General features: G+C 42.6%; 1 protein-coding gene across 4 annotated transcripts in view; it reads right to left on the bottom strand.

Moving 5' to 3' along the window:
* The window catches only part of LOC140775501 (serine carboxypeptidase II-3-like), a 46,089-nt gene extending 29,464 nt beyond the window's left edge, over positions 1-16,625 (bottom strand). The window contains exons 1-5 of one of the 4 annotated variants that reach the window (XM_073118845.1): positions 16,151-16,616; positions 15,944-16,051; positions 15,572-15,849; positions 15,220-15,474; positions 15,026-15,144 (exon numbers count right to left, since the gene is read on the bottom strand). In XM_073118845.1, the coding sequence (XP_072974946.1) occupies positions 15,026-15,144; positions 15,220-15,474; positions 15,572-15,849; positions 15,944-16,051; positions 16,151-16,520 (1,130 nt within the window). In that variant the 5' untranslated portion in view covers positions 16,521-16,616. Of the gene's footprint in view, positions 1-15,025; positions 15,475-15,571; positions 15,850-15,943; positions 16,052-16,150 lie in introns of all 4 variants that reach the window. The other 3 variants (XM_073118847.1, XM_073118844.1, XM_073118846.1) reach the window with 3 other exon arrangements.
* Between the last annotated feature and the right edge of the window lie 1,495 nt (positions 16,626-18,120).

The raw sequence follows: 18,120 nt of genomic DNA, 5'->3' as shown, positions 1-18,120 counted from the left end.
ATGACCCCTATGCCAACCCCTAATGCATCTCATTTCACAACGAACTCTTTGGTGAAGTCTAGTAGAGCTAGAATCGGTGCCGTTGTTATTGCTCTTTCTAATTTCTCAAAGGCTGTAGTGGCTTCCTTTGTCCATCTAAAAGAGTCCTTCCTCAACAATGAAGTGAGAGGAGCAGTGATCTTGCCAAACCTGGCGATGAAGCGACAATATACTCCGTCAGCTCCAAGAAGCTTCGCAATCCTATGGTGGAAGTAAGGATCGGCCAAGCTGTCATGCATGCCACCTTTTGAGAATCCGTCGCCACTCCTTCCATTGTTATAATGTGGCCTAAATACTCCACTTGTGGTACTCGTCATAGGCACTTAGACTTCTTAATCTTCAGCTGGTTTTACTTCAACAAATTCAACACATCCTCTAATTGTAGCCAATGCTCAATTTCAGTCCTGCTATACACTAAAATATCGTTAAAGAATATCATGACACACCATGAGGTTGAAAAATATCATTTATGAGGCCTTAAAATGTTGTTGGAGAATTGATGAGGCCAAATGGCATCACCCGAAAATCGTAGTGCCCGTTCGGAGTCCAAAATATAGTTTTGGGCACATCCATCAGGTGAACTCTAATTTGATGATACCCAACCCTCAAGTCAAGCTTACTGAATATGGTCGCCCCTGCAAGCTCGTCCAGAAGCTCCTCTATGATCAGAATAGTATACCGGTCCTTGATGGTGATAGCATTTAGTGCCGATAGTTGACACAAAAATGCCACAACATGTCCTTCTTTCACACCAATAACACGGGCAATGAGTAAGAGCTATGGCTTGGTTGTATGAGGCCTTGCTTTGATATCTCGGCCACCATCTTAGAGATAACATCCTTTTGCACATGTTGATATCGATATAGTCTCACGTTCGCTCGTGCAACCTCGAGCACAATCTTTGTGCGATGGTCCGCCATTCACGTTGGCAGCAATTCCTTTGGTTCCTCAAACAATCCAACAAATTTATCTAATAAATTAGATAAATTAATTGTAATACCTAAACTCATATGAGGCTCATCTCCTGCTGGTCCTAACTAAGGAAGATATGCCTAATCACTTGTATAAGGTAGCCCTACCAACGGCTGCATCGCTAGAATCAGTAGTGATCGAACGCCATTAAGCCGCATCTTTTTGTTTCCTTGCTTAAATTTCATCCACATACTCTAGAAATCAAATGTGATGGGTCACAAACTCTGCAGCCACTGAGTGTCAAGGATAATATCTGCTTCATGCAGCACCAATGAATACAAGTCCACAATGATGTCGTGTCCTTGCACCCCCGTATACCGACCTGGCGACACAAGCTCTCCGCCCAAAATTTCGTGTTGTCTTCAATAGCAACCTCAAACCCTGCTATCAATTCAACGTCCAAGCCCATCTTCCTCACTAACCTGTCGTCTAGAAAGTTATGTGTACTCTCAAAATGGATAAGGATGTGCACACAATGCCTTCTAACGAGTTTGTCCACCTGCAATGTCCTTGACGTAGAAATACCCGAATATGTAAGCATCGATATCTCAGCTTGGATATCTTTCTCCGCGCCCTCCTCAACGTCCTCCCCATGGACTTCCTTTGCATACTCTCCATCACCAACAACCTCATTGGCCCCATAGAGACCATCGATGTGCATCACACTTCCGATCGGTTTGGAATATTGATGACCGAGGGTGAAATGTTCATCGTATCGAAAGCAAAGCCTTTTCACTCTTCGCTCCTCCACCTAGGCAGGTGTGAGAGTTCGAATGGGGAATCTCGTGCCTCCTCTAACATCAGAAGAGGGTCTCAAGGGTAGTCGTGCTCCAGTACTAGTAGTTGCTGCCTTTGAACTCGCAGAATTTTTAGCCGGTGCTCTCGGTGCAAACTACCCATCTCGATTGCCCCAACTTGCTTTTGTTGCCATTTTAAGAGCCTTGTGCTCCTGCTCTATCCTCACAGCCTTCTCAAAGTCCTCCTCAAGAGTGATAGGACAAAGAGCATGAACATCTGCCTAGATCTCCTCCTGCAGCCCTGAAATAAAGGTGCTCATTAATGTTGGTTTGGGCCAAGGTGGCTCGCACCGACTACTAACTCTTTTAAATTCTATTTAGTACTCCAACATGGTTATCCTTTGAACTATCTTGTTTAAGGTGGCAGCAAAATCTTCATACACCGTTGTCCCAAATCTACATATGATCCTCCTATAAAATTTTGCCCAATCGGCAAATTTTCCACCTCGAATGATAGATCGGTATCAATGCAACACCATTCCTTGGAGGTCAAAGCTTGCCATCGGCACCTTTGCATCCTCTGTTGTTCATTGACAATCAAAATACTGCTCTACTTAAAACACCCAATCTGTCGGTTCACTGTCTTGATATTTTGAAAAGTCCAAGTGTGCGGTTCTCCCTCGAATAGCATTATCAGGCTCACAAAAGATCGTTGGTTCAGGTCTGAACCATTGTGCTTGTTGTTCTTCTTTTCTAAATTCTCGAACACACCTAACACCATCTCTGAAGGGATCGATATCATTGTCAAAGTGTCAATCTTTTTCATCAACGAAGCGCACCAATGTTGTGCACTTCTCGGGTTCCACCACCTTTGGCCTTGGGTTGTGTATCGGAGGTGGGGGATGTTATATAAGAATAGGTAAAAGCAGCTCATTGACATTAACATATCATACTTGGACCTATGGGGCGTTGGTTTGGTGTGGTTCCACCATTGGTCATTATTGCGACACCAATCTTCGTGGAGAAGATGACGACGCCGATCAGTTCATGATGTATTCCTTCAAGGCATTATGATCATTCTGCATTGCATCCATCCGATGCAGCAATATTTGGAATATGCCTCTAAGTTCATCCACCAAGTCTATGTTCACACCCATGGACATTAGTAGACTCGATCCTACTATGGCCGCACTAAGGGAATCAGCCTCTCGATTAGGGTTTTCGTGGGTTGAGTCTTCCATTGTCGGTGTGCCCTCCATTGATCTTCTTGATGGTGCCATCTTCCTTATCTCCATCATTAATGGAGGTCCAAGATTCGCCAGGCTCTAATACCAATGATAAGTACAGAACGTGCTCTTTAATATCTAGATCAGTTATAGGAAAGCAACTTGCGCAATCAAGCAAACATATTCACCAGATATTTCGATGTAGTCATAAAATTATAAAACTAGGGGTGGTCGATTTGTAACTTCTTGATCTATGTTTTTGGTCTTTACGCCCTTCGCAAATTCGGACTACAACTAGGACAAAAATACATAAGAGTGGGGGTGATGGTGGTGGTGACGAGTGAAGGTGATGATATGGTTATGGGTAAGGATGAAGAGAGAGAAGTGGCTGAGATCCCAAGGAGGGGGGAAGGAGGACTCGATAGACGAGGGAGATTAGAAGATAGATGGGACCTTATCAATGGTAGAGGTGGCTAGTTGGTAAAAAGGGAGGAGGGAGATTAAGGTAGAGAGACAATAGAGAGGAAAGAGAAAGATAGAAATCAAGATTCATTCAAACAAGCCAAAATTAGAATTATTAATCTTAAAAATAGTGGACTCTCACCGATCGAGTTCGTACCGTGTCATCCACATTTGAATGCACAAAATACATTCTCTATCGATGTGAACGTATACAAGCATTCGCACCCAGGCATTTGAACACAGTAGAGCACGTTCGAACGCACAATTTGCATTCTCCATTGATGTGAACGCCTATAGGCATTCGTAAGGGCGTTCGAACATGCCCCCTCCCATGTTCGAACGTGACTTACAAAAACTTTGCTTTTTTGAAAATAAACAATTAGTGCAATAAGAAAAGACTCCAACAAAGTGTATCAAGTATCTTCGCTATTACCTTGTAGGCTGCATTATATAAAGCTATTGGCCTGTAGTCTCTCACCCTACTTGGGTTCTCTTTCTTGGGTTCTCCTTCTTAGGGATAAGGGTTATGTAAGACCGATCCTAGAAGAAGGTAATGGTCCCGTGCCTAATGAAGATGGCAACTGCATCCACCAGGTCTAGCCCCATAACCTCCTAGTAATAGGTGAATACTTTGGCTTGGAGGTCATCTAGGCCCAACACCTTATTTTTTGGTAAGCTCCAGATCGTCGTATGGATCTCTTCTGGCTCAACAAGCGTAGTGAGCACATTGCCTTCAAGCTATCTAGGTCCTCGGAGGTAGAGTCTAGCAGTCCCTAGAGGTCTTTATAGTGCTCTTGGAAGCATGTATAACACTTGGTTCCATAACCCATTCTTTAGCTTCATTTTGTATCTCAGAAATACGATTCCACCAGTTGCTTACTATGGCCAAGAGGTGGAAGAACTTGGTGTTTCTGTCTCCTTCGTTCACCCACTGTAGGCGAGATCATTGTAGCCACCACAAGTTCACCTACCGACTGAGAGCGACTTTTAAGTTGTATAAGGAGCGGAGCTAGGCAACACAAGGCCCGTCTAAGCCGTGTTGTGCGTCTAGGCCCTCCAAGGACTTGATCTCTTCTTTAACCTGGTTGCACCTGGCCTCCACGTTGCCAATGGTGGTCCTACTCCACTCTTTGAGAGCTCACTGGGAGGCAGTTACTTTGTGATCAAATGCATGCATGGGCCCTCTCGATTGGATTTCTTATTCTAGACCCTTGCCAAGATGGATTTGCACTCGTCGTACTCAAACCAAATCCTCTTGAACCTGAATGGTCACGCAACTCATCTTCCACAGTCATCACAGAGTAGCAAAATGGGAGCATGGTCAGACGCCGATCGGTCGAGGTGCACCAACCTATAGTTGCGAAGACTCTCACACCAACAGGGATTGACAAGCACTCGATCGAGGTGAATCCACATCTTCTTAGCACCCGCCCTATGTTACACCATGTATAAGGGATACCTTCACACCCCAAGTCTAGCATGCCAGCCTCATTCACAACATCTTGGAATGCCCTAGCTTTAGGTCCAAGCACCACGGGTACTGAATGTTTTTTTCACCAACCGCCAGGGAAGTATTGAAATCCCCCAATATCGCCCAAGGTGTATCTCTAGGGTCCATGCTTCGTAGCTCCCTACATAGCTCTCATTGTTCATTGAGTTCGTTGCTAGCGTAGACCACTGACAATTGTCTAGTTAGGCCTTCTACCGAGGAAATGATTAGGTGTGTCGCAAATCAGGACATTGCCACTACATCCCACCCAATCAATGGATCGTTTCCACAGCATGACAAGCCCTCCTGGAAGTACCCACAACTGGAATGCAAAAGTGGGCCCAACTCCTTCCTAGGGCCCAAATCCTATGCTTTGTCAGATCATACGAATCTCTAACCTCAGATGAGGTGAGGTTTTGGTTAGTGGTGTACAGTCTTGTGGGCCAGACCTTTATGGGGCATGGCCTTGGAGTGCACACCCATGGTGTGGTTCTGCCCCAAACCCTAATGCCTTCTCCTCCTTGATCGATTCAATGCGCACTAGTTTGATTGCCATGACGTGTGCGAGCTACCATGGTTTAGCTATGGGATGCTCTGGTTGATTTTCAGGCATTTGTGCTCTGTGAATCTCATGGAGAACCATCATAATCTTTGTCATGGATGCTTTGATGCCAATAGGGCCTGCAACACCTCCGACCAACTAAGGGATCGGTACAGATGGGGTCTATGGTTCTAGCTATAAGGTGCTAATTATGATTCATTTATTTCTTCTACTAGGTTACTCTTACTCCTATGACAGTCTGAGGCTAACATATAATTCTCAACGCTTGGATTCAATAGATGATTAAACAAATGAGATCAACCCCTCCTATATATAGAGGTCAGTTACAATGCATCTTGTATGACATGTTTTGAACTAGGATTTATCTTAAAGGCTTACATAACTTAATTAGGATTGCTTTGACCTAACTTGTGGTTCTAGTTATCTTGTTTAGAGATTGTAGTTGTTTACTGAAAATAAGGTGCTCAGGCTAAGGCATTCAAATGCCTATTCTTGGCGTCTAAATGCCCTAGTTGGTCAAGGAAATTCCTATCTTAGCTAGGGCATTCGAATGGCCCAGTCTGAGAGCCAGAGAAGAGTTTGGCCGTTCAAACACCCGAAGAGGTCATTCGAATGCCCGACATCAAGATCATTCCACATTAGGATAAATTTGAATGTTTTTAAATTCTAGCTAGCTTCTAAATATGCGGAAAGCAGCTATTGTTGGTATTATAAAATATTTGGATTTTCCCTACCTTTCTATCTCTCTCCCTCTTGATCTCCCTCTTTCTCTTCTTCCTATAGCTAATAGCTAGAGCTCTCTCTTCTCGACGGTCTAAACCCCATACTCCTCTAAGAACAAACCACCTTTTCCCTCCTCGTCCTTCTCGCAACTCGTGCTACCCATCCACCATCTGCACCATGCCTTAACGTCACCCTACCACCCTAACTCCACTAACCCAAACCACCATAGCACCCCAATGATATGACTTGGGACAACACCATCATCTTGGGTTGACCTAATAAGGGCTGAAACCCTTAGTTTAATTAATTTATTTACTTTTGCAATTTAGTCCTCATATTAGGTTCATCTGCTTTCAACTTTAGTTGATTTGAGTTGATGCAGTAAGGCTAGTTGAAGTGATTTGTATTGTGGCCACCTAGAAATACATAGGTGCCGACCACATTTATATTATTGAATGAATTAGAATTTGGCTTAATCCCTATCTCCCTCTAATGGATTCTTGTACCAAAGATAGGTTACGCAACGATTCCTTCAAGATCTAGATGTATTATGATACGATCTCCCCTTTAGGCTAAGGTTCGATCTCTTTCAATTCTCAGATCTAGACTAATTCTGGCATGAAACTTTCTAAATAGATCCTAAAAGATACCGCCATCGGATCGATGTGAAATTTAGATATGTTGTATCCCCAGAAAAGAGCTTTCCAATAAATCAAGTTTTAGGCGAATCAGATGTGAAGATCTCGAGATATCGTCCAATTAGTGGACAAACGTCAAGGGGTCTAGTCAGGATCCGTGGATGGAGACACGAGATCCTTGATGATGGTGGTTGGTGGTGGATCGACGTTAATGGGGTGGCACTAGTGAAAAGTGGTGGTGGAAGGGTTATGGTTAATGAAAGGGTTAGGGCAAGTGTTGGATAGATTGAAAGAAGGGGAAAGAGAGGGCCAACCCTAAGGGACTAGGGTGATTGGCCGGTCGAAGGAGGTTAGAAGCGGCGTCGTCGGGGATCGAGAGAATGAGAGCGAAGAAGACGAAAGAGGCAAGGCAAAAACTCAATTCATCAATAATGACTCTATGGTTGCCATCAACATCTTTTAGAGGCTAACCAAATAATTCAAAATTAATCCTAAACAGTACATTTTTGCTGATTGCGGTCGAACGCGCCCAATCGCTTCGAACGCACCTAGTTCGCTCTTCTCTGGATTTGTGAACGTGATGCAAGCATTTGAATGCGCGTCCGAACGCACCTATTTTCCACTTCTCTGGATTTGCGAACGCGATGCAGGTGTACATAGCGCATTTGAACGCACAGTTCACACTCTCTAGATGTGCGAACGTGATGCAGGTGTTCACAGCGCATTCGAACACAATGTTCGAACGCACAATTCACACTCTCTAGATGTGCGAACGTGATGCAAACGTTCACAACCGCGTTCGAACGCACTCCACCCACGTTCGAATGCGACTTACAAAAAATTTATTTTCTTAAGAACTAAATATTAAAACAAGAAACATAGACACTCCTAAAGTGTATCCGTGCTCAAGATGATATCGGTGAAGTATGAATCGTATCATATTACAGGAATCAGTCCGCGCAACCATAGGACAACATTCGTCAAATATTCTCCAGTAGTCATAAAATTACGAAACCAAGTGGATTAGATTTATAACTTCTTGATCTACAACTTTTATATTTATGCCCTACGTAGGTTCGAACTAAAACTTGGACCAAAACACGAAATAACATAGGTAATGGTGGTGGTGACGGGTGGAGTGGATGTTAGAGTTATAGATGGGTATGGAGATGAAGGTGGATGGTGGATGTTGTTAAGGGATGTAAACGAAGGGAATAAAGTGGTCGAGATCCCAAAGAAGAGGGGTGACTTGACAGACGAGGTAGGTTAGAAGTTAGGAGAAACCTTGCCAACGGTAGAGGTAGAAGGATAGTGAAGAGGGAGGAGAGAGAGAGTCTAGAGAGAAGATAAGAGGCAAAAAATCAATAATCCAATAGCATAATAAATTTGGCTACCATCCACATACTTATAGATGCTAGCCAACAAGTCCTAATAACAATAAGTAACCCTAATTCTAGAGGATTCTCGTTCTCTGTATGTGCGAACGCGATGTAGGTGTTCAAACGCAGGCATTTGAACTCGCCCAACCACGTTTGAATGCACATTATGCATTCTTTGTATTTGTGAACCTAATACAGGCGTTTGCAAGGGCATTCGAACTCGACCTTACCTGTATTCGAATGCGACCTACAGGAATTTTACTTTAATATAAATAAACAACTATTGCAATAAGAAAAAATTCCTAAGTGTATCACCCTCGCTCTCGACCTTTTATGCAACCTCCCTCTCTCTCACCAAGCATCGACTTCGGGCGTGGCCACCACCACAACCGCCATTCCCTTACGTCCAACCGCCCCCTCTCATCACTGAGAGTCAGTCCAGTTCTCCCTCCTTAGTAGCTTTCCACTTTATCCCATTTACCATAGCCATCTGCCACCTTTATAATCCTAACCCTTACCATATCACCATTTTCTACCATCCACGTCCATCTCGCCACCACCGGCCTTTGGTCATTCTACCCATAATAACTTTCTATCTACGCATCCAATCGATGAGATTCTAGTTGCCTTGTATTGTTAACTTCCAAAGAAACAATACATCTAATTCTTGGTCTTTTGGACAATTAGACCAATCAGCATTGCTCTTGAAAATTCCATTTCCAAATCTATTAAGAACCACACCATATTATGATCTTATCTAACCCAACCATGATTGTAACATCTTGGTACCAAAGCAAGTCGATATTTGGACCACATACAGAGATGTCGACCATCAGATCCATAGCATTGAGGCATGTGATGGAGGAGGAAGAGGTACTAGAGACATTAGTGTGTGAAGAAGAGTGAGAGGGAGTTACCCTCTGTTATATTTCTTGATTTAGATACATATTGGACATGATTAACTTGCTTCAAATTGCATTATTTTTATTTCTATTTTGGGAAATAAGTAACTTCTGGTAGGTGTGTTCGAACACAAGTAGAAGGCGTTCGAATGCGTGATTTGTATTCACATATACAAATCACAATTTTTGGCCTTTTCCAACGCCTGATTTGAATTCGCATATCTAGAGCTCTAGTTTGGGGCATTCAAACACACGACGGATAAATTGAGTCATAATAGAATTTGTTTAGAGTTTTTAGATGATTGGCTAGCCTCCAAATATGTGGAAAATCAGCCTCTTTGGATTATTAATTATTGGGACTTGTTTTGCATCTTAGCCTAAGCCAACTTCTTCCACCTCCTTCCTCCCCTTCGGAATCCAACCCAAGCTCTCATTTACGACCGAGGTTAATTTCCATTGTTTCTCTCTTCTCACTCAAGTGACTAGCCATATCTAGAAGCTCCCTTCTCCCACCTCATCTTGTTTAAGGCACTAACCCAACAACTATAGCTATTATCATCTCCTATAACCCTAACCACATAATCCACGTCCATCCCGCCACCTCTTGACCTTTGATCATTATTTCCTTCATAACTTTTGATATACCAGCTTGATCGATGAGATTCTAATTGCGTTGGATTCCTAACATCTATAGAAAAAATATATCAAAAATCTAAAATCTCTCCAATGGTTGGTTGGATCCCTATTGCCTTCACAAGTTCCATATTGAGTTATATCTAGATGAATAAATTGGATAGATGATCATCTTCCTCAAGGATGACCGTAACAAGTTGGTATCACAGCCAACTTTCCTTGGCACACATCCGCAATGACGCCAACAACTAGAAGGGGAGACATCCTCGCTCACATGAGAGGGTGACTCTACATCTCCACGCACGGGCACCCAAGGGCAAGAGGACCACACACACACAATGCTACCTCCTCCACCCTTCTTCTATATCCAAATATAGAGATGCTTTCAAAGTCCATTGAAGCTTTGGGATAGACTTTCTCCACTATCCTCGTCTAAACCATTGAAATCTTGAGTCAAACAATCACATAACAAAATGCTAGATTGTTGCGGGCGATTCGAGAAGGGCCAATTCAAGGACATAAGGTACTTAGATTTTCTACACTAAAACCCCCCATGATGGTTCCACCAGTTGGCTAAGGACAAGAGAGACCACGCTTGAGCTAAGGCAAGGTGGGCCTTGTCAACGAGCGAGATTTGTAGGCAAAGATGATGATGATCCCTGGATTGAGAGGGATGAAAAGATGAAAAGAAAGATCAAGAATCTAATGGAGGATGTCAGAGAAATCATGTATGGCTAGAGCAACACTCACCTCCGATTACAACTAGAGCAAGATTTGATCCCAACCATGATACCGTCATCTGTGAGTGAGCATATTGTTCAGTTGGAATTTTTAATTTTTTGATGTGGAGATCTAGTAAATTGGCTCTACCATACAAAACAATTCTTCATCTTCTAAGACACGGAGGAGGATCAAAAGGTTCTCCTTACATCTTTCCACCTCAAGGATGTGGCATTACAGTGCTTTCGATCGGCTACCACTATAGGCCAATTGAAACGTGGGTGGAGTTTCACCGTTTGTTCTACAAACTGTTTGGATCGTCGGGCTATGAAGACGGTCTAGAAAGATGACGATGAGAGCCTAATAAAAGGAATTTGAATGAGTGTCTAGCCTATGTACACCACTATGGTTGGATATATAGCTCAAATCCACATTCATCACCGATTTGCGGGAGGACATTCAAGCTGATGTACGAGCGCTACGACCTGCAGATCTAAGGAAAACCATAGACGATGTTCTGCTCATGGAGGACAAACATCGAGCACTTAGAGGGCACTCAAGGCAACCATAGAGTAGCAAGCTACAACCAATGCCGAAGCATGCACTTGATGGCTTCAATTACCTATAAGCAGTTGGACATCGATCACCTTTTTTGTATTTTTAATGATGTAAAAATAACCTTAGGACCCTTATGCTAACTCTAACACCTACCTAGGTGAAGGAGGGAAGAGCCAAGGGGTTGTGCTTAAGGTTTGACGAGAAGTTCACATCGGGAGACCGTTGTGCACAGCCAATTAATACAGTGATGCTGATTGATGGAGAGACCGAAGAGCCGAAGGGATTACCATCCGAGTGTGAAGAAGGAGGTTCTAGTGGAGTGGCTTGGACGGATCACCGACGATGTGACGTGGAGATGAAGGACGAATTGATGGATCGTTTTCCTCACTTTGCACCTTGAAGATAAGGTGAGGGAAGCGTGGTGGGTTGTTACTATTCTTGATTTTAGATACATATTAGACATGATTAAACTGCTTCAAAATTGCATCATTTTTATTTATGTTTTAAGGAAATAAGATGACTTTTGGCAGGTGCATTTAAACGCAAGTGGAGGGCGTTTGAAGACAGCGTTCAAATGCTAGTGGAGGGCGTTCAAATGCTTGATTTGCATTCGCACATACATAGCACATTGTTTTGCAATTCGAACGCTTGATCTGTGTTCGCACATTTAGAGACTTGTTTTGGGCATTCGAACGCTTGATTCGTGTTCACAATCTAGAGCTTTAGTTTGGGCATTAACGCAATTGGGAGGGGGCATTCAAATACGCGACGGATAAGTTGAGTCATAGTAGGATTTGTTTAGAGTTTTTAGATGATTGGCTAGACTCCAAATGTGGAAAAGCAGCCCTTTTGGATTATTGATTATTGAGACTTATTTTGCATCTAAGCTTGAGCCAATTTCTCCCTTCTCCTTCCTCCCCCTCAGAATCCAAACTGAGCTCCCGACTATGACCGAGATTTAATCCTCCATCGCTTCTCCCTCCTCACTTAAGCGGCCAACCATACTTGGAAGCTCTCTTCTTGCACCTCATCTTGCTCAAGGCACTAACCCATCCACCATAGTGATGAGCTCTGATACCAAATTGATGGGTTCTCATACCAAAGATAGCCCACGCAATGGTTCCTTCAAGATTTGGATGTATTATAGAAATTAATTCACGCAATGATTCCTTCAGATATTCTTCGGTAGTTAGAAAGTTACAAAACTAAGTGGGTTAGATCCGTAACTTTCTGATCTATAACTTTCGTATTTATGGACTTCGTAGATTCGAACTGAAATTGGGACGAAAACACGAAATAACGTGGGTGATGGTGGTGGTCACGGGTGGAGTGGATGTCAGGGTTATGGATAGGTATGGAGATGAGGGTGGATTATGGATGTGATTAAGGAAAGTAGATGAGGGGAACGAAGTTGTCGAGATCCCAAAGAAGAGGGGTGGCTAGATAGTTGAGGGAGATTAAGAGTTAGGAGAATCCTTGCCAACGGTAGAGGTGAAAGGATGGTGAAAAGGGAGGAGGGAGAAAGTCTAGAAAGAAGATAGGAGGCAAGAAATCAATAATCCAATAGCATAATGAAATTGGCTGCCATCCACATATTTATAAAGGCTAGCCAATAAGTCCTAAAACAATATGAAACCATAATTCTAGAGAATTTTCGTCGATCGCGTTCGAACGTGCCTGATCGCGTTCGAACGCACTCAAAAGCTCCATCTCTGTATGTGCGAACGCTATGCAGGCGTTCGAACTAGCTCGACCACGTTTGAACACACAATATGCGTTCTCTGTATTTACGAACCTAATACAGGCGTTTGCAAGGGCGTTCGAATGCGACCCCTCTTGCGTTCGAATGCGACCCCTCTTGCGTTCGCACGCGACCTATAGGAATTTTATTTTAATGAAAATAAACAACTAATGCAATAAGAAAAGATCCTAACTAAGTGTATCACATAGCCATCATCATCTCCTATAACCTTAACCACATAATCCACGTCCATCTCGCCACTTGCTACTTTCTCAAAATTTCTCATTTACCTCTTAAGCTATAGGGAGCAATTACAAAGATGGGTGAATTTAAGGACTAGCCATAAGAAAAAGACATGATTTTTTTTAAAAAAAAAAACATGAAACCACAAGAATTGATTATATAAAATTGCAAACCACATAAATCACATTTATAAAAATAAAATCACAGGGGCCTATTTCTAAAAAAAATTAATGCTAATTTTCTTCTTGGTCTTATAACTTGTAGCATTTTAACATCTTTTGGTAGCAGGTCATAATAACTTGTAGAGTTGCATCCTCTCCCGCGTGGCACTTCTCTGCTACAATTTGGCAGACTTGTCCTCCCCTCCCATAGAGTCTCTCCTTCTCACCCTCCCTTCTCCTAGCTCGAATGGCTAAGAGAGGGGAGAGACTTTCTCCCCTCCTCCCCTTTGCTACTGTAGGCTACAGAGCCATGAGGTGTGTCCCCTCGTCTATCTCCTCTATGTTCCCTCACTCCATACACCACTCTCCACCATCCACTTGCTCACTCCGTTGTTACTTGTTGTTCGCTATCAGGCTAGTCTTTCTCTTTGTCCATCTCCACTCACCTTCTTCCTTGTGCTCCACACGAGGGATGTTGAATGTTGAGTTTGGTGGCAGTTGGATCACTTGTTTTCTTTGATTATATTTTATTTTTACTTTTCTATAGGATTATTGTACCTACACCGCTTCAAGATTTGATCGAGATCAAGAGAACGGTAAAGTTAGGTGGCCCACTTGATGTATGTGCCGTGCCCTACGAATGTTGTTTCATTCCTATGCCCTTAAAGCTTGATGCTTATCTTTAATGTAGTACTAGTAGATTGGTTTTTTTAAAATATCTCCCCTTATTTGCCAATTGGCTTTTCACAAAAAAAAAAAAAAGAGGAAAGAAACGAAAACATCTCTTGATAGCGCAATACATATATATTAATTTGTTAATCAAAATTTGACCGCGATCTTAATTTTCAACAGAATGCTATCATGCATATTGGTACAGTGAAGTATTCTCTTTCGTCTTAATTTGAGTGCGATTGAAACTCCATCCAATCGCTGGCATGGAAGCATCGTGACTCTTAGACCGATGCAAACTCCGACAAAAATTGATGGTAGGGGGGCCATCTCCGCTAATAAGGAGGATTTGTGCGCATACTATATATTCTGTTATTAAATATTGTTAATACTGAAGTTTTCGCTTTCGTCTTTGAGCGCGATCCAAACTACGTCCAATCAATCGTTGGCATATTAGCATCATGACTCTTCTTCGAAACGATGCTATCTCCAGTTGTCCATGTTAACTCCAAAGTCCAAACTACACTTAGGTGGTAGTGGGGCCATCTCCGGTAATTAGGAGGATTGGTGCGCTACACTCTAGCTTGTTTGTTGACCCACCAATCCTCACAAGGAGAAAAACTTAGAAAGGAGACGCACAAGGACACGTAAATGATTCCCCTTACCCTACCATGTTATTCTTTTTCTTCTACTCAAAGACCCATCTTTCATCATATGCCGCCCAAATAATGCTGTGCTCTCCTAGTAACAATTACAAGTTGGGTATCTGCCCTACTTGCATGTGCACAATACTTACCAATTGAATTGGTTTGAAATCTTTTCCCAGATCTCATTGTTGGGCCATTGGGAATCAACAAATTACGCAATTCCTAGTTGTAGTTGCTTGCACTCACTGGTTTTTCCAGGTTGTGCACCATACAACGTGGCCTTGGTGTTCGCTTTGCTGATGAGAAAGTGATTAGTGGTTTAGCAAAAGCCGAAATTTTTCAGCCTACTATAAACTATCATCAACAACAGCAGACTACCTATGGAGGAATCAGATGCTGTTTACATGTTTAATTATATAAAAATGAGTTGTGGTGTTAGAGTTAAATAGATCATTCCATGGTATACATTGTTAATAATTATAATTATACATATATATGCTGAAGGGTGACATGGGTGCATATACCTGCAAGAAGACCACGGGTACTTGAGCTTGGTGACATTAGCATGTAGGGCTTCTTGAACCATAGGATCATTCAGATAAACATTAACGTAGGCGTCGCTGCACGGATCAAAATTCTTCACCTGCAAACAAAAGTAAAATTCCTTCAGAGGCCATAAGAGCGAAAAAGGTGAATTGAGTTCGAAAGACAAATTAACCGAAGGGTTTTTGGGTGTAGATGTGGTGTCGGTTGAGAGGCACAGAGAAGCATAAATGTTGTAGATGTCGAGATTTCCAAGTTGAGTGCTTTCAATGGCTTGTTGGCACTGTTCGTGTTGGTCGCCGCTGTCATCTGAGAAATTGCAGTATTCATGGATGGCCTCTATTGTGTCATCCGATATTAGTGCATGCGTCCAGAAATAGTCGTACATTCCTCTGGCGTCTGTTTCATCATTTATAACCGCATTCCCAATCTTGCGATTCAAATCAAAAAGAGGACAGCTTCTCAGAATTAATAGGAGAAAGATGTTGTGGAGAACAATCCTGTGAAAGTACAAGGTTGATATATACCATGATGCCTTTTAGATTTATGGCACCTCTGTTTGCAGCTTGTTTATTGCGTTGCAGAATGGTATGAGCTAATTGAGGAACATAATGGCCAGCGTAACTCTCACCAGCTATGTAGAAATTTCTGCCTTTGTACTCCGGGTATCTTTCCATCCAATTCACCAAGAAGACATAGGCATCCTCGGCAGTCTTGCTGTCTCCGCTAAGATTGTAGTCCGCGGTGGTATTTGAGTAGGAGAAGCCTACTCCGGCTGGGCTCTCCAAAAATAGCACATTAGCCACTGCAACACACAATAATATCATCAAGAACTTAAAACAAGAATTAATTGAAGAGCATTATAGACTAAACATAGGAGAAGAAAACATTCATGTTACCTCTATTCCATGCAAATGGGTTTCGATAAAGCGTTTTTCCATCGCTCATAACACGAAATGGCCCGAGCTCTTCCATCGCACCATACCCGAGGGAGGAACAGCCCGGTCCTTAGTTCAAATGAAGAATTCCAATTTGCGAATTGCATCAGCACTTTCTCATGAAATATCTTATAGTGAACTAAGAAGCCAGAGTTGTTTCTTACGCACCTCCATTGAGCCAGAGAAGGAGAGACTTTGAGGAAGGATCACCTCCAATGGCCTCAACAAAGTAATAAAAGAGAGCTCTTCCTTTCTCTGCATCAACAGTGACATAGCCTCCATATTGATCAAAGTCGACGCCTTTCGGTTGGCCAGGCAAGTAGGAGATCCTGTCGCTCTCCTTCAGACCATCCTGTGAATAAGATCTTGAAGAAAGATCCGCAGCAGCCTCCGTAGAGGGCGCAGTGCTGACCGCCCATCTTCGTAACATGTTCCCATCAAAGATGAGCTTGTTGAGAGCTTCACCCTGCCGTGTGGCAGCACTTGCTGCGGCCCCTGCAAGAAGGCAGAGCAAAACGCACAAAGGTCCTTTGCTCATTATGTTTTACTCTATTCTATTAACTCTCTCCGGCCTCTTAAATCATTTAGCACATACGAAGTGGTAAAGGGGAAGATATCGCACATGTTTATAAATTAACTTTCTGTTCAGCGAAAGCCATATAATCTGATCGTCTAGTGATCTTTTTCTTTTTTTCAAGAACCAAGTTGTTCTCAATAAAGTTCAGGTCATTCTTGGGCACATCTATAGTAGTGAATTTAATAGGGAGTCCCAAAAGATACTCTCTCATCGAAGAGTCAGAAATTTTCGTTAAAAAACCCTAGCACCACTTAGCGCATTCTATGCTTCTCCCGTGACCTCTTTGTGTTAGTGCACTTCCTTCCTCATTCGAAGGTGCAGTCATGGGATTTCTCCACTTGCACTTTCTAGGTTCAAATTCATGGGCTTCCTCCTGATTACTTGTCGATCTCCTCGGCTAAGCTCATTGCTGCTCAGATCGGCCTTTGGAGCAAGGATAATTCTAATGAACTTTCTTCCTAGATGAAGTTCATAAGGGTTCGCATTGTGGTCGATATTACCAAACCTCTTGCTGGATCTATGTTAACCAAGCTGATTAATGGTGTCAAGACCATTATTTCTCTAAGGTATGTGTGGCTACCGCATTTATGTTCTTTCTGTGGACATATTGGACATGCCTTTGCAGACTGCAGCTCTAGGCTTATCACTTGCAGCGAAGATAAGGCTTGAATAACCTCCCCCGTTGTAGGAATGATTACTCACCATGTTGCAACCCAACTTTCTTGAACTCTCAGTGATAGGGTTCTTCGGTACCAAATTCATAGGCTTTGATACCACTACTAGTTTACGGAATGATCCCTTCAAGATCTGAATTTATTATAGAAAGCAATCTGTGCAACCGAGGAAAAATATTCACCAAATATTCTCCTGTAGTTAGAAAATTACAAAACTAAGTGGAATTAATGCATAACTCCTTGATCTACGTTTTTCATATTTACACCCTTCGCAGATTAGAACTACAACTTGGATGGAAACATGATATATTGCGGATGATGGTGGTGGCGACGGGTGGAGTGGAAGTTAGGGTTATGGATAATAATGAAGATGAAGGTGGATGGTTGATGTTGTTTAAGGGATAAAGACGAAGGGAAAAAAGTGGTTGAGATCCCAAAGAAGTGGGAAGACTCAACAGATGCGAGACATTAGAAGTTAGGAGAGACCTTGCCAATGGTAGATGTGGTAGGTTAGTGAAGAGGGAGGAGGGAGATTAGGGTAGAGAGAAGATAGAGAGGCAAGAAACTAATATTTCAATAACATTCTGATTTTGGATGCTATCCTCGCCTTTATAGAAGCCAGCTAACAATCCAAAATATAATAACTAACCCTAATCATAGTGGACTCTCACCGATTGCGTTTAAATGCGCCCGATCGCGTTTGAACGTGCTCGATCGCGTTCAAAAGCACACAAAGCGTTCTTTGTGATGCGAAAGCGAATTATAGAAATTTTATTTTAATGAAAATAAACAACTAATGCAATAAGAATAGACTCTAACAACGTGTATCAGCCTACCACGCTGCCCCCACCTTACCTTCAAGGTGTAAGGTTAGGAAAATGCTCTAA

The sequence above is a fragment of the Typha angustifolia genome, chromosome 14 (genome assembly GCF_048772165.1).
Source record: "Typha angustifolia cultivar Huaian chromosome 14, ASM4877216v1, whole genome shotgun sequence".
NCBI lineage: Eukaryota > Viridiplantae > Streptophyta > Magnoliopsida > Poales > Typhaceae > Typha > Typha angustifolia.
The sequence above is the reverse complement of the archived record's forward strand: the minus strand, read 5'-3'. Positions and strand labels throughout refer to the sequence as shown.